The sequence below is a fragment of the Suillus plorans genome, assembly GCF_016647745.1.
Source record: "Suillus plorans strain S12 chromosome Unknown HD556scaffold_52, whole genome shotgun sequence".
In the NCBI taxonomy this organism is placed as follows: Eukaryota; Fungi; Basidiomycota; class Agaricomycetes; order Boletales; family Suillaceae; genus Suillus; species Suillus plorans.
Genome location: NW_024537436.1, coordinates 309054 through 324822, shown reverse-complemented (window position 1 = coordinate 324822; position 15769 = coordinate 309054). Strand labels below are relative to the sequence as shown.

Genomic DNA, 15769 nt, shown 5'->3' with positions numbered 1-15769 from the left:
TAAGCAAAGGTCCGAGGCTATGTACGAAGCATATGCAAAGCTTATCAAACGCGAGTCAGAAATGAAGCATAGGATAACAGATCAGTAATCATACTGGTAATAAGTATAACCGAGACACCGGGAAGAGGAAATACCGAATAGGCTGTGTTTAATGTTATATGAACAGGAAATGAATTAAGAAGCTTATCGGATATCGGATCGGACGTGGATCTATGCATCGGACCAGACCGGATCTAAGGGTCTGAAGTCCGGAAGAGAAGCGTGAATATATGGGATATGACAATGACTTACCCTGCAAGTTGGGAACTTCGTCACTGTCATCTGCAAGCTGAATAAATCTATTGACCCCCTTATGCAACTGAAGGGTGTGCTCCATCATCCTGAATAGCGAGGCCCATCTTGTGCAAATCCATTTTAATAGCTCGAGACTTGGCTCGTTGACCTCAGCACAACACTTCTGAAAGAAGGTTCGCGCCTGAGGAGATTTTCGTACCTGCATGAATGGTTCATTAAAATTTAAATGGGCTGGTCAGATGAAGACTTACCTGCGTAACAAGCATGAGGGCTTTTCCAACAGTGTCAGCAACCTCAAAATTGGTCATTTCATCATCTTCATCGTCATCAGCTGCATTCTTGTTGAGAATACTTGCTGGAGTAGGAGCAACATCCTCAACGAAGTGCTTGGCTGCAAGGTGTAAGGCGTGCTCCATACAACTGAATAGATGTTAGTATATAATATTAATAGAATGTGATCACTTACCACACATGATACTCGCCTGCGATCCATTTTGTACCGGAAGGGTCAATAGCGTTTGCGACAGTCTGAATTGCAGTGTCGTTGTTGGTGGCGTTGTCAGCCATAAACCAACCAAGCTTGTTATGAATGCCGTAGTCATCGATAGTTTGTATTAAAATTCGGCCAATGTTGCTGCCGCTATGATTACCATTAATGGTGGTAAATGCGAGTTGCTCCACCTTCAGCTTCCACTCATGAGGTTTCCCCACTGGGGAGTCAATGTAATGCACCGTGACAGATAGGAAAGGTACACTGGGTTCAGAGGTCCACGAGTCAAAAGTGATAGATAGATACCTTGCTGTCGACTTGCTTCATTTTGTCTTTGATGCGCTGGACGGTGAGCTTGGCTCATTGAAGAATCTCATCACAAGTTTTGGTACGATGGGGAATGTCTCTGTCTGTAAGGGAGGGCTGGAGGTACTGAAGGAGTCGACGGAATGGTCCCTTATCCATGAGTTGGAACGCCTATGTATGGTATAAGTGTCTTAGTTACACAAGAAATTGTAATCACTCACCTCATCATCAGATACAATTAGCTTGACAATATAATCCATCAGGCTGGACTTGGTGAATTCAGGTATTTTAGGTGTGAGCGACTGGTCTAATGTTTTCTGGGTCCCATCGGTTGCTTTGCAGTTGGAAGGTATGGCACAATTGTGCATCTTGATACCTTGTTCCTTGCACCGGTCTCAGTAGATAGGGAAGTGAAACTTTGCATTACGAGCAATATGAGTACAGCAAGTGGAAATGCTGCCTTTGAAAAAGCATTTGTTCCATGGTACATTGTTAGCTCTGTAATCAATGTTAGTTATGTGTGATCAATTCAAAATGTTCAAAACATACTTGCATATTTCGCACCACCAGCTGTCTTCATATGCTTGAGTGTGTGGATTGACACAACCTTTCTCCTGCATAAATACAGTCTTCAAATCAGCACTGTGCTCCTCTTTCGTAGTGTGCTTCCAATGCTCCCGATCCCCATCTCCAAGCGCCTTGGTCCTTGCATAGGCTTCTTCATTGTTATCCTCATCTTCTTCTTCCTCATCTGTGACATCCTCTAGTGCGGGGGCTTCATCATCGTCATCGTCAAGGCGACTGTCCAGATGGGTACCAGCTTGCACTCACTTGGGTGCAGGCTGGCCTCAAGGAACTGCTGGAGCCGATTGCTTGGCTGGAGCCACATTGACGGCTTCATGAATTTTCTCCATTGGCTTGACCGCTCGACCTGAGTGACAAGAGATAAAGGCAGTTATTTTGCCATTGGATGCAGGAGGCGGAGGTGGGAGTGGAGGGAGCATGGGTAAGTCATCGTCAGGATCGTTGTACCAGTCAATGATGCTAGCGTCTTTGAGTTGGCCATCGAATGCAAGTGCGCATGACATGCTCATAGCGGGAAGGGTGAATGTGGAACCTAGAGTAGCTTGTTTATACAAAAATTTATGATATATCAAAAAATATGACGCACCTTGAGCATACCATTGCCATGCAATTACTGGTGCAGTTAATTGATGTTGAAGCTCAAAGGAGCTAGATGAGAATCCTGATGATAGTTTCTAGACATAAAAGACATTATAATCAGTATAATAATAAAACATTGAGCTTACCGTAACATTGAGGAGATCGATGAGGCAGTTGGATGTGTCCAATGGATATATGTTGAGTGTTTCAGTTGTCAAGTAAAAGCCGCTATTCATCGTCCCAAGATCAATGTAACCAGGACTGACAATGGCCATGCTCGTTGAAGTTGCCAGAAGATCAGAAGAAAGAATCAAAGTATTATTAGTAGCAATAAGGACGTCGAGGATCATATACAGAAGTAAAAATATCTCGGTCAGTTTGGACAGGTTCGAACGGGTCCACAATTCTCCGCCATCAGCCGAACCCCGAACCTAATAATAGGTTTGGTCCTCCTAGTATACCGAACCTCAGACCAAACCCATGGTCCAGTTCGGATACATTCAGGTTCGAACCGGACTCCGGCAGCACTATAGCTGATGATACATTATATGAAGGTACTGGTGCTTACATCTCAGTATCCGGGAGGAAGACTGAGATGGCTAATTCTACGAGAGACCATTTTTATGTACGGGTAGAGTAGGAATGAATGAAAATAATTCTGAAACCTTTTGATATGACTTTCGGCCGACGTCGAGCAATGTCGGAAATTTCCAGCGAGCCTTCGAATTCAATTTAAGACATTTTAAGGGATCTTTTCACACGGTACACTTATAATGCATGTTAATGGTGTACGAAAAAATTTCAAGGCACTTATAATGTCTGTCCAAATCATGTTAAGGCACTGTAATGATCCTGGGTGGCGTGTGATGAGCCTAACATTATAAGGCCATGAAATGATAGTGTAAGCATTGTAAACGGTAGCAAGGTAAATTCAGACAATTTCAAGACTCGTCGCTTGTATTTCGATGCTCTTGCTGGAATTCCCAAATAATGATAATAATAGTAATATTATAATGATAATAGTAGTAAAAAACAGCAATATTGGTCGCATTTGTACTGATCGCGATACAGGTAAAAAAAATAGTGATCGTAATACTCACATTATAGTAATCTGGCAGGTGGTATTTCTCGGCTGAAGGTCATGGGCTTGGTCCTGAATAGAGAAGCGAAAGGCATGGCGAGGCGAGGCGAGGCGCGAAGGTTGGGTAGCGATTCAGAGTGTGGGTCGAGGAGGTAGAGGTGGCGCCTGCGCAAACCTAAGACAACGCCCCCCAAACAGCCAAGCCCGCGAAAAAGGACATGAGGCCGACCAAGACACCGACATAGGCAGCAGTATGCACGCCTACACATGGCAGGAGGGTCGGTGTGTGCAGCACTGCGAGGCTCGTGTGGAGGAGGAGGACGAGGGAGGTGGTTATGATGAATGGAATATGCGAGCTGTCGTAGGAATGCATTTGTGAGGTTGCGTGAAGGAAATCTTTGAGTTGGTCAGTTACAGGGACGGATGACAGTTGGATTGATACATCTGAGAGGGGGAGGGAGAGCGCACGAGCTGTTACGACTAGGAAAGGTCGAGCTCTCCCTAGGCGGAATGCCTAATCAGATAGCGGGCTCGCTACTGGAGAGACGGTTTCACAGCTCGGCGGAATGCCAAGGTATCCTCCGACAAGCTTGGTAAGTGCGGCGGCTCGTCAAGCTGTAGGGCTAGCAGAACTATACGACTAAAGGTAGCGTCAGCTTGCCTTTAGGTGCGACTAAGACTGAAGGACTGGGACTGTCTTTCAGAGGAAGTTCTGGGGAAAACCTAGTAGAATCAAGTACGGAAATACATGATCCTGTCTGCTCTATATACTGTCGTCCGTGTGCACAGACCAATACTACGTTCGGTAGGTAAGTATGAGTGTATCCATACACGGGCATGTTATCAGATGCCATGCAGGCGATTATCTATACATGAGGCATATCATGCCTCTTCTATCAGTCCTTGAGGCGAAGCGTGCCTTCAAGTCTAACTGCGCATGCTGCAGCATGCGGCTTCTCTTCTGGCCATGAAGCAGAGCTTCTCATGATCCGGGTCGAGGACCTCTAGGTCCATCCAGATGTTGCCTAGGCTGGTCTAGGTCATCTAACGGCATCCAGGCCATTCTAAGTATCTCTACGTGTCTCCGTTGAGTCGGTAAGTCTTCCAAGACGGTGCATATGGCGGGATAGGGGCTAAGGTCAGGATGACCTTCGTACGAGGGGTTCTCGGTTACATGTTATTGTAACATGAGCGTCGTGTGAGAGCGCTTCCGAATAATATCAGATTTCATACTAATGGGATGAGCAGAGCTGTGAAGCTTGTAGTAGAGGCCACATCTGCATGTATATAAGATATTGGTACGAATATAGAAGGAACAACAAATGAGAACTTACACGTTGCAAATGGTCTTGCCTTCAGCGTCCTTCCTCCGCAGAGGAGTTGCAGTCGTGTGACAGTTGTAGCACTGCGCGCTACTCACAAGGAGGCAGAAGTGGTCAACTGTGGCTAGGGATCGAGATGTCCTCGTCATTGAGAAGGAGAAAAATTTTAACATTGACGACGCACCATATTGATAGACTTGATTTCAATGGACAAGCATTGAATTGCCTCGAGAGAGAGTTGGTATTAATGCATGGATTGAGATAAATAAGAGTCGAGTAGTCGACGGAATCTTCGGAGTTGATGACGACGTCTGTTCAGAGGTGGAAATGGTTGAAATGAAAGAAGACTCAATAGAAGCGTTGATCAGAATAGAGCTCAACTTGTTTGGCCTTGTGATTATACTACCCTAATTGGGATGCAATTTTACGACTTAGTAATCATTTAAATGCTGAATCAAGAGATGTGCAATGTGCTGTTGGGCGGGGGCGTCCGAGAATTAATAGCTGTTGGAAGGTGACAATGGGTAAGCTGGAGTTAGCATTTATAGTTGTAGGTAAATGTAAACAAATCAGAGGGCGACAGGTTCAACAAATTAATAAAGCGAGACTCAGATTCCACTAAAATTACTTCCTCCCCGACACCTTCCTCAGTTTGGCACCACCATTGCGTGTAACACGCTTGAGTGCTGGAGGAGGAGCCAAAGGAACAACAGGGACCACGTCCGAGTCCACCGGAGTCTGAGCAGCCTGAGCGGTAACTCGACGTTGAGCCAGACACCCTACCACCCTTGGATGCAGATGGCGCCAAGTCAGTTCTAGCGCCATCCAGCGAGAGCTCACCAATGTCAACTTCGAGTTGGAGCTGAGTGGTGGTGGCGGGCCCTCCCGGATTGCTGATAGACATTGCAGTCTGGTAGTTGACAGTGGCGACTGCATTCATGTCAGCACGACTCGCAGAAGTCGGAGCATAAGTGATGTGTGAAGATGACAGAAGTTGTGGTGCGGGAATGGGGATGGTTTGTGGTGCGGAGGCAGGATCTTCTAACTGCTGTAAGAAGTCGTCTTCCCAGGTGTGAGGTTGGGAGGCAGAGGGTGGAGTAGGGGTACCACTAGTAGCTAGGACTGAGCTCGTGCCGAAAACCTCCTGGTTGTAATAGTTGATCACACTCGTAGCCCATGGGCTGCGCTTGAATAGTCGCTCCAAGTAAAAATCAAAGTCTTGCGCATAATCAATTTTCGTGGCTGGTCCGGTTGCTGTGAGCTCTTGATCATGCGTTAACAAGAAACGCGCCTGAGAACGAGACGAGATCAGCATGCATGCAAAAGTCAGAAGATTATAATGCGCTCACCACAATAGCAGCACCTGCGATCAGACCTTCTGTGACACACTGCGTAGACCAACGCTGACCCCTGGCCTTCGGATGACCTTTGGTCTTCCCAGACAGCGAAGCCTTCCCGAATATTTCAACTCGGATGATCTGAGGGACAGAGTCAGCCCTAACGTACTGCTTGGACAGCAGCTGAATACATCACTCACCTTGGCCATGACTGGTGTTTTGAGGAAGGCATCTGGAACTAGAGCAGAAGGATCCATGAACAGAATGGGGGCTAGACGTGTATACTTTTCGCCACCGACATCCTTCTTTAAGAGAGCAAGGAGTTGCGCATTCTCCTTCTTTTTGGCAGCCTCGTCAGTGAAGACAGTCGGGTCGAGTTTTAATGAAGAGAAGATCAAACCTGGCGCAGTCCTTGAGACTATGCAGTATGTTCGACCTCTCGGAATTAACCGCAGCACTGAAACTAGAGTATCTCATACATAAGTGTTGATGCGCAGACAGAGGGAGAATCGGACATACCGCTGATCCAAACTGTGGGTAGGTCTCCATTGGTTTATGCAAAGCCTTGGGTATGCACTAATAAAGCTCAGCCATCGCACCATTGAGTTTCGCTTCAGGTGAAGACCAACGTGTGTCGCTGCGTGGATCAATGTCTGGCTGGGGTTTTGTCGGAAAGAGCCCGCTCATGACCCAAAAGTAGTTGAGCATGGCGTACATCTTGCCCGCACGGGCGATGTCATTGTCGATGGTTGATGTCTTCTTAAGGACTCGGTTTCGGCTGCATGCAGGGACAGCAGCCTGGAGCATAGCGTGGTCTTTCTTGAGAGCACGCAACTCAGACCGAACAGCAGTATATGTTTGTTGCGCCACTTCTAGTGCCTAGAGATTCAACTGCTACATCAACCGAACCAAGAGAATGGCAGCATGAGTGAACTCACCCTGCGGACTTCGTGCATGGGCGCGTCAGGCTGAGGCATTGTCAAGACCATCCTCAGGGTGTCGAGATCGCTCTGGGCATCAAACTCGTTGTCTTGCTCATCATTTCCAGATTCGGACTCAGTATCCTCAATAGCATCGAGTTCTGCTGTGATGTCATCTGAGGAATATCCAGCCTGGGGCATGACAATTAAACTAAGACACAAGAAATTTAAGTCTGAACAGTGGAGATATGAGACACGACAATTTCACTTGCCTGGTTCCATGTTATAAAGACATGACCCTGCACAGGGCCAGTTGCTCCGCAGCATCTTGCCGTCCTTGCTGTTGACATGCAGCGTGTTTAGTTCAGCCTTGGCAAAGTCGACATGTAATAAAAGCTGCAGGTACTTTAACTTCAGTACCGATTACTATCAAATGACTAATGAACATGACAATTTGGACTTACAGTGGGACAGATTCTCGTACGTATCTTGAGTCCAGTGATACGATTGGATTCGATCTTGGGTTTTTTTGCTACTCTCTCTTTGTCAAGTAGAAGCTCCTCGTCCTCTTTAGTGCCCAACGAGGGAAACTTGTGTTTGCTGCGTGTAGTCACGCTTGAGATTTTCTCGAGAAAGGAGCGTTTTAGCGAGCTCTAGACCCTGCGTCAACTCGTTCTGCAACCGCAAAAGCTTATCGGATGACGTCGCTTGTGAAGCACGGGTCTTGAGGCCCTGTGACACGAATCAAGAGTGTCTTGTGGTGGTCCAGTAAATAGACTTGCATGGTGCAAGAACTATTGGAGATATGGGAGAGCGGAGCTGAGTACGGATTTGGTGTGCATGGTGTGGGCAGAGGAGATGGCTGTGTCGTTGGAGATATGGGAGAGCGGAGCTGAGTATGGATTTGGTGTGCATGGTGCGGGCAGAGGAGATGGCTGTGTCATTGGAGATATGGGAGAGTGGAGCTGAGTGCAGTCAGACGAGATGATGTTAAGAAAAGAGAGATCTACATACATATCTGGACACTGTAGTTCTGATTCAGACTGATAGAGGTGAAGTAAGGAGACATTGGAGCTGGTCACTGGCGTGCTGGACGTGACTTCATGCGCACAAACATGTCACTATCGATGTGGTCGACCACGAGGAATTCATCTCGGTGATCAGGATCAGGGAAACAAACAGCGCCACGAATGAAAGACTGGACTGGAACGAAGATCGAACTTGCCCTTGGGACAGCTTTGACACGAGTAAGTCGTAGATCACGGTCTGACCTGCGAGAAGCACCAATGCCAGCAGTGAATGGCTGAACCAGTGCAAACTCGAAGGAACCAACATCCAGAAGCTGACAACTGAATATGAAAACAAGGCGAACAAACACTGATACTTCCTGGGCGAGTTGTATAAGTGCGCAGTCATAGCGCGGTTGCCCATGGAAGCCTGGAGTGCATCGAAGGTAGTCGGTAGTTTGCTTCCAGTCGACGGTAGACTCGTAGTGAACTTTGAGAAAGCGATGTTCACGAATCTGGTTCAGAAATACATAAATCAGTACAAGACACATACTAAAACAAGATCAACTGACCAAGAAGTTTGTCGGTATGGTGACCCATCTTTCCAGTCGATATCCATACGTCAGTAATGAGTTGTTGATAAAATCGGAAAACTTCTTACGAAAGCCTTGAAACGCACGATCCAATTGGCCGCCGTGGGTCTCGATGTCTTGGATGGCTACGGGCTGTTGCGTCGAACCAAGTTTGATGTGCCCCTCGAAAGCAACAGGATTCAGGTCTTCATCGTCATCATTGCCCTCTCCTGCCAATGTGCGCCGCTCGTCAAGCACGTCCACGTGCGCTCTCAACATTTTGGCTGCGAATTTGTGCGTGTCAACACGCAGTATCTAACAAGATCTTTACATGAGTGAACATCAGATGCTATGATGTTAGAAACATACCTGGTCAGCGACGTCCTTTCCATTTGACTGGCGCTCATAGGCCTCTTTGAGGGGGCCATGAAGCTTCTCATTCGGACGGGTGCTGTAGTTGCGTACTGCACCCTTCATTCGGATGTCCCTAGTTGCGTGCTTCCAGAGATGCGCCTTTGGAAAGTCCCAGTCAAGCTTGAGACCTACGATGGGAGAATTGAGAGCACATTCGATGTATTCCTAGAATGTGTGATCAACAATCTATTTAAAAAGTGAATGAACAAAACATTTACCTTGAGTGCGCTATCAAAAACGAGTAGTTCAGCATCAATTGCTGCCAGTGTGCTTGACGTATGCATGTCGAGACCAATATAGCTATCCAATTGCAGATAGCTACTAATAACGCGAAGAAGTTTATACCCTTCTGGGCTGGTCCTCTGGTTCAAGATGTTTACCGCAGAATAGAAGGCTTGCTGCGCGTCAGTTAGTGTTAGAAAGCCAAAAGCCTCATGATACGTACCTTGGATAGATCTTGCATCTTGTTACCATCACTGAAGGTAATGTGGATGATGGTGCTGAAATGATTAAGATTGCGCCATCGAGGGAAACTAGCAACCCTACCGAAGGTCATGAGTTGACGAGAATCACGATGTGAATGACTTACTGTTTCTCGACCTTTGACTCTTCATCACGTCCAAGCGCTTTGAGGATTTTCTTCAACTCCTCGAGTAGGTGCCTCCACATACCAAGATAGAGGGCATGAAGGCGGTCAAAACTGATGGCTTGATGTGGGTCAGAGTGCGCAATGAGCCAGAAAACATTCTGTTGATGAGATATTAGTAACGAAAACATGGAGGCGAAACGAGAGAGTGAATATTGCCGATAACTTACCGCGACAGCATGCAATCCTAATGCCTTGAGTAGTTCCTCGCCTCGAGCTTTGCTGACCTTGTAAACATTGAGTGCGGCTATTGCTTCTTCCACTGTTCTAAATGCAAACGTCTTTGATAGCTCGCTAAGTTCTTCGAGCGGTACAAGACATACTGGACAGGGACATTTGCTATGGTGGCCACGAATGAGAGACATCATACATCTAAAAACAGTCTAATATCAGATTGCGGACATGTGTAAGAATATAGAACTTACTGTTCTTCATAATCAGCAGAAAGTATCAGAATAATGGGAAACAACCAGCGTGCGATCTTGTCATAGCAAGTATGTGAATAACCAGACTTTGAGTGTTGCACGACCAGTTCCAACAGTTTTAAGAATGCCTCGTGCCATATGACGCGCTTGAGGTTTACAAAGCCTGGCTTGCCTTCTTCGTCTGCATCTTCAGATACCTGCAACTATAATGAGTCACGTCAGAAGATTCGATCAGAATGTTGACGTACGATTGGCAACCACCCGACAACACGGCCACCGCCGATGCCCTCTCCGTTCCGTATGCCAACTGGCAAATTCGCGCAACAGACCACGACAGGATATCCCTTTACTGTACCGTGGGACGACAGTCTTGTCTTGTCCGCATACAGGATGAAGCAGAATGGAGCGGCCTTAATGTCACTTGGAAGGTGACTCTGATTTGTTGATGCTGAGTGAGAGTAGATAGTGATATTAACAAAGATTACATGCCTGGACGTCCCACCATCGGTCACCCGTCCAAGGCTCGTTGTAAAAGTGTTCAAACTCCCTGCCGTTGTGCTTGAAAACTCGTTGTGCATCCCAGACAAAATGCGGAGCAAGCAGCGGATTAGCTAACAAATCAAGAGCCCAGTCCCACAGAGGCAGCACGTGAGTCTCATACACTTGTTGTTCTTTTTTGTAAGGAACGGTGATGTCGTGTTTTACAAACTAATTCACAACATATATCATACAAAATGTGAGATTTATGAATGACATACCGGCGTCACCTGAGCAGCTGCGTGTTCCCAAGCTTTGCGCAGCTCATTATCATTTGAAAAAGTTACCCGGCTCTCTCCTCTCGATATGCGACCAATGAGCGCAAGGAGCGCATTAATTTGTGATTTATTGAGTGCGGCATTGAGTGCGATCTCTGCAAACTCGAAGTCGCCGCGGGAACAGAAAGGACGCCAGGGCTCTTCATCTACAGGGAGCTCTTCCTCAGGATGCGAATTGACGCCGAACTCCTCAAACGTTTGAAGGAGTGGTTCACGACCAGCAGAAGGATGATACATCATTTTGAATTCCATGGGCTGTGGAGGAGGTATTGCAGGTTGCGGTTCAACAGAATGTCGCTGGCTGTTGGCTATGCAAAAGAATCAGTAAGCAATACAGGTGAATATGGTGCACACTTACCTAGGCTACCAGCACCTTCGAGGTTCCCATTGTAGTTCCCATTGTAGGCTTCGAAATCACCAGCGTCCAGGTTATCTGCTGGCAGCACAGGGTCAGCTAGTGTCAGTTGGTGTTGGAGGAGCACACAAAGAATACGTGAGACATACCTAGAGGACTATGATCCCTGATTGCAGGGGGCGCATTCTGAATCCCAGCAACTGATCGCGATGGGCCAGCGCTAGGGGGCGTTATCATGCCCATGTCAGTGTGAGCCTGCTGCCGAGCTGCATACCTCAATATTGTCAAAGGAAACATCAAGAGCGGTGTAGAAACAACTATACTGAGAGGAACAAATGATGCTCCAGACGGTATCTGTAAATGTTGTAAGGTCACGCGTTGCCTAGTCTGCTATACCTGAGACGACAAGTGCGTTCGACCCTAAAGGGGAAGCAAGTGCAGCGAAGATCTGGTAGTAGGCGCTGAAGGCGCTACTGGTCGGCCAATGCGAAGCACGAGAAAGCATGCAGGTACGCGCGAGGCGCGGGAAAGCGAAGGTACGCGCGTGAGCGGAAACAAGTGAGAGTAAGTGTGAGTTTGCTTAAGTGATGATAGATGAATAACAAGAGATGTGAGCGCGAGGTGTCAAAGAATAGATTTCTACTATGTTCTCCTAGGTAGTATGTGGGTGGTAAGTGGGAGGTCCAGTCTAAGTTGGAAAGTTTTCAATAGTATGTAATGCTGGCGCTTATATACGGCGCCTAAGTGCTGTCACGCAGAGCCGAAGCGCTACCGAGTAAGGTATGTAAAGCTATATGTAAGTAAGGGTCCATGATATAAATAAAGGTGGGATGATATGTAAATAAGGGAAATGGAAATACACGCACTAGAGAGCTTGGTGGACAGTGGATGGATGCTTCTGGAAGGCTGGCGCTATAGGGCGACCAAGCGCGGGAAAGCGCGCGCGCGTATACATCGTAAGGCGCGGGAATGATGCGCGCATGCTGCGCCTTGCGCGGGAAAGCTGCGCCTCATATAGGGATAGCTGCAGATAGCACACAGAGTGATGCTGCAAGTTCGTGCTGTGTACTCCCTAGTGAATACTGCCATATCACACCATGAGAGGCATGAGTCTCTACATCTCCCAGGGACTTTAAATTCTGAGTGTCCCCACTCAGCGCGTGTGTGGTGAGGATCTCGAGTGATGGTATGCGAGTGCGATACATGTACGGTGCTTGGGTTGTTGGGCGATGAATGGGCGAGTGCAGGGATGTATCACATGGTATGCATGAAGCGCGGGAAGTTGCACGTGGATGAGCACGCGCTAGGCACGAAGGCGCGGGAATGTGCGCGCATTTAGGCGCAGGGGTGCAGGAATATAGCATAGCATGGCAAGTTGCGAGGGTGACTCTGATGTGAACAATGCACCATGGGCATGAGGCAATGGTGTGAGAGTGATATGGATGTGGCGCGCGAAGCGTGGGAGAGTGCGCGCGCACAAGGCGCGAGAACGCGCGTGAGTGTCGCATGTGTTGTATTCTGTGGGGACACCATGAGCTGTTGCGCAATGATCTTTGAGTCCAATATGCGTGCGTGGGCATGATGTGAAGTGGCGCAGTCCAAGAGCGATCCAATCCATGTCCAAACCAAGTCCTGCTAGGCGCGCTAAATATTAGGTGTTAAGGGTTTGAACAGTGTGAGTAAAACTATATGTGAAAATGCGAAGGAAAAACAGTAAACTTTGCGAATGTCCTATCCGACTTGTCTTCTTCGTGCGGCTGTCGACATCTACACCTTCCTATGAGCAAGGCGCGGGAAGCGCGTGCACGCGCGCATGAGGCGCATGGGCGCGGGAAGATTGCGCGCATATGGGCGCGTTCTAAGGTAAAAAGAGCATGGTGCCACGTCATGCGTAAGAAGGGAAATAATATCCTATTGAGCTAGGTGGGCACAATCTAAGGTTGTTTTGTTGTTTTTCTTCTATGTTCTTCTAGGTGATTCCTATATGCATATATATCAGTGTGTTATTAGTCCTTTGGACGGTGTTATAATGAGAGAAAATAAAAATGAAAGAGCGCTGGACGAAACCCAGGGTAAAACGAAAGATATCCTATGAAACAGTGTTGGTATATGTTTTTCTTTAGTGCGCCGCTGAAGCGCTCGATCCTCCTCCTTGAGCGCGTGACTAGCGCACTACGCGTCTCTTGCGAGCTGACGCTTTACCCAAGGTAGGGTTGGAATGCGCTTGGGGGGGCTTGTAACCGGCAGAATGAATTCCTGCACAACGCGCTGCAGGTTAAAGGCGCGCCAGTGGGAGGCGCTGCGAGGGGTGTAGAGGTGCTCTACAAGCTGATAGGATGCGCGCGATGTGCGCGCCTTGGGGCGATTTCGCGCGAATTTGATTATATTGGCCGAACACGCGAGGAACGGCCATTTCCCTGCAAATGTGTTAGCGAGAGACATATATAGCGTGGAATTAGGCGCAAATGTTGCGCAAATGGGCTGTAAGGGTGGTTTATCAAGGCGCAATAGGCGCACAGGTGAAAAGGAATAGTGCACGTCAGGGTGTGCAGTAACAAAATTGACATGGTAAGCAAAAATGTGAAGAATGCGAATAAACGTGGAAAGTGCGAAGTTAAAGATGATGATAGGGGAGTTAGGCGCATATGTATGCATCAGGCGCGCGCCTAAGTCGCGCCTGGATGACTGATTGGAATATATTTCGTGTGGAATGACAGAAACGTGATTTAAAAGGGGAGGAACGATAGAAATGCGATAGTGCGAAAACTCTGCTAAAATAATGAATGCACGAGGCGCGGGAATTATCGCGCGATGCGCGCGATCATGGCGTGTGAACAAGGGGTGGTGCGAAGATGAAGTTAATGTGTTTGGAATTGTCATATAGCTCCTTAAGAGCTTTAAACATGAAAAAGACAAAAAGCATGAAATGAGACGAGGGTAAATATACAATGCCTCTAGGCGCGCGCATTGCGCGTCCTCAGGCGCAATATGGTGCGCCTGAGTCACCCCAGGGTCGCCTGAGACATGCTCTGCTTGGTGGTTGGACAGCGCGATGCACGGATGCTTCAATGGCAAGCGATAGTCACTAGAAGCAAAAAGCGCGACATGCGCATGATCATTAGTGACAGATTGAATTACCAGAGACAAACTCTGGTCGACGCGAGGTGTAACTTGAGCCTCTGATGCGGTAGAAGGCTCCTCTATAGGCGCGCTAAGGCGCAATAGATGTTTAGGGTCATCCCTGACCTCTGATGATGCGAGCGGTGATAGCGGTGATGGTGATGGCGCGATTGGCGAGATTTCTTCCTTAAGCGATGCAATAGCGATAGGCGAGCGTGTTTCTGGTGGCGCGTTAATAACTTCCACAATGGGCGCGTTATTGTGCAATAGATGTTTAGAGTCATCCCTGACTTCTGGCGATGCGATGGAGATGGGTGAGCGTGTTTCAAGTGGCGCATTAGTGTGCAATAGATGTTTAGAGTCATCCCTGACTACAGATGTGATTGGTGATGATGATGCAGATGGCGATGGAGATTGCGAAGGAGATGGTGTTGATAATAAAGGCGAAGAGGCGCCTACAATGCGCTTCTGGTTGCGCTTCGCGAGCGTGCGCTCGAGTTCGTGATCTAAAGCGATGCAGTCTGGTATGGCTTTGCGTGCTGGTGCGGTTGATGGTCCTGGTGCGCGTGAATCGCGCGAAGGCGCGGGAAAGGCGCGTGCGTGAGGCGCGAGAGTAGGAACTGGTGGCCTTTTGTCAAGTACAACTTCTGAGGATGCGCGATAGAAGAGTCCAGTTGTCACACTAGCGCTAGTAGTCGTATCCTGCGTTGCATGGCTCGTGTAATAGTGATCCTTGCACTTAGCCACTTTAGCTTGTACTGGTGCAGTTGCTGTGACTGAGTTTGCAATTGGCGCTACTATGGGCGCACTAACAAGCGCGCTTGGCATGGGAAAAGCGCGCGCAGTTAATAGGAACTGCGCAGCTGCAAAGACGTCCATAAATGGGTATGGGTTGTATGGATGGTGGTCAGGGAACTTGATCATAAGGCGCAAGCAAATTTGCGCCTGAGCGTCGCTAGGGATTCCTTCCATGAATAAGCGGTCGTGTTTGGCCTTTCCAATACGGTCTTCATCCATGAGTGGCTGCATAACCTTCCTGAATGTGCGCAAGTAATTGCTGAGTTCTGTGCAAGAGGGCATTGGTTTGTTAGCATATTCGCGCGCGATGGCGCGCAAGTCTGCGAGCGCGTAGCGTCGTTTACCATTCCATCCAGGATACATTACCTTAAATTCTGCCATGAATGCATCATAATCATCTACTGCTGCTTCGGGCATGCCTTTCCATAGTTCTCGATCATCACGTTCGAGGTAGCGGATAATACCTTTGATGCGATCAAGTCCTTGGAGTCCTGCTTCATCAGCGAGCTGCTCATAGGTGTCAATAAACTCGGCGAGGTTGTCTGTAGTGCCGTCGAACTTGGGCGCGTTTGCTGTGCCGCGGATGGGCATTCCAAAGGGCATTGAAGCGTGGGAAAGGCGCGCGCGTGAGGCGCGAGAATGCGCGACTAGAAATGGTTAGCTTGTGACAATGTAAAGAGATTGACCTATATATATGCGCTAA

The 15769-nt window shown here is 48.0% G+C and overlaps 4 protein-coding genes across 4 annotated transcripts; all 4 read right to left on the bottom strand.

Annotated features, from left to right (window-relative positions):
• Positions 1-873: 873 nt before the first annotated feature.
• Positions 874-1041, bottom strand: HD556DRAFT_1191152 (uncharacterized protein; the record flags this gene model as incomplete). The annotated part of the gene is made up of 1 exon (XM_041296177.1): positions 874-1041. A coding segment is annotated over one exon (168 nt), but the record flags the coding sequence as incomplete, so codon positions are not given.
• Positions 1042-4536: 3495 nt separating this feature from the next.
• On the bottom strand, positions 4537-4761 carry HD556DRAFT_1211752 (uncharacterized protein; the record flags this gene model as incomplete). Its single annotated transcript, XM_041296581.1, has 2 exons — positions 4537-4612; positions 4670-4761. Coding segments are annotated over 2 exons (168 nt in total), but the record flags the coding sequence as incomplete, so codon positions are not given.
• A 520-nt stretch (positions 4762-5281) lies between these two features.
• On the bottom strand, positions 5282-7115 carry HD556DRAFT_1446394 (uncharacterized protein; the record flags this gene model as incomplete). The annotated part of the gene is made up of 6 exons (XM_041307083.1): positions 5282-5436; positions 5498-5948; positions 6007-6135; positions 6195-6394; positions 6594-6873; positions 6933-7115. 6 exons carry the CDS (start codon positions 7113-7115, stop codon positions 5282-5284), a joined length of 1398 nt encoding a protein of 465 aa, XP_041157232.1.
• An 877-nt stretch (positions 7116-7992) lies between these two features.
• HD556DRAFT_1242800 (uncharacterized protein) lies at positions 7993-11045 on the bottom strand (the record flags this gene model as incomplete). The annotated part of the gene is made up of 11 exons (XM_041298314.1): positions 7993-8436; positions 8494-8808; positions 8863-9072; positions 9126-9305; positions 9353-9449; positions 9497-9654; positions 9724-9925; positions 9979-10175; positions 10227-10426; positions 10464-10686; positions 10803-11045. The coding sequence occupies 11 exons, from the start codon at positions 11043-11045 to the stop codon at positions 7993-7995; spliced, it is 2469 nt and encodes an 822-aa protein (XP_041157231.1).
• Positions 11046-15769: the final 4724 nt, after the last annotated feature.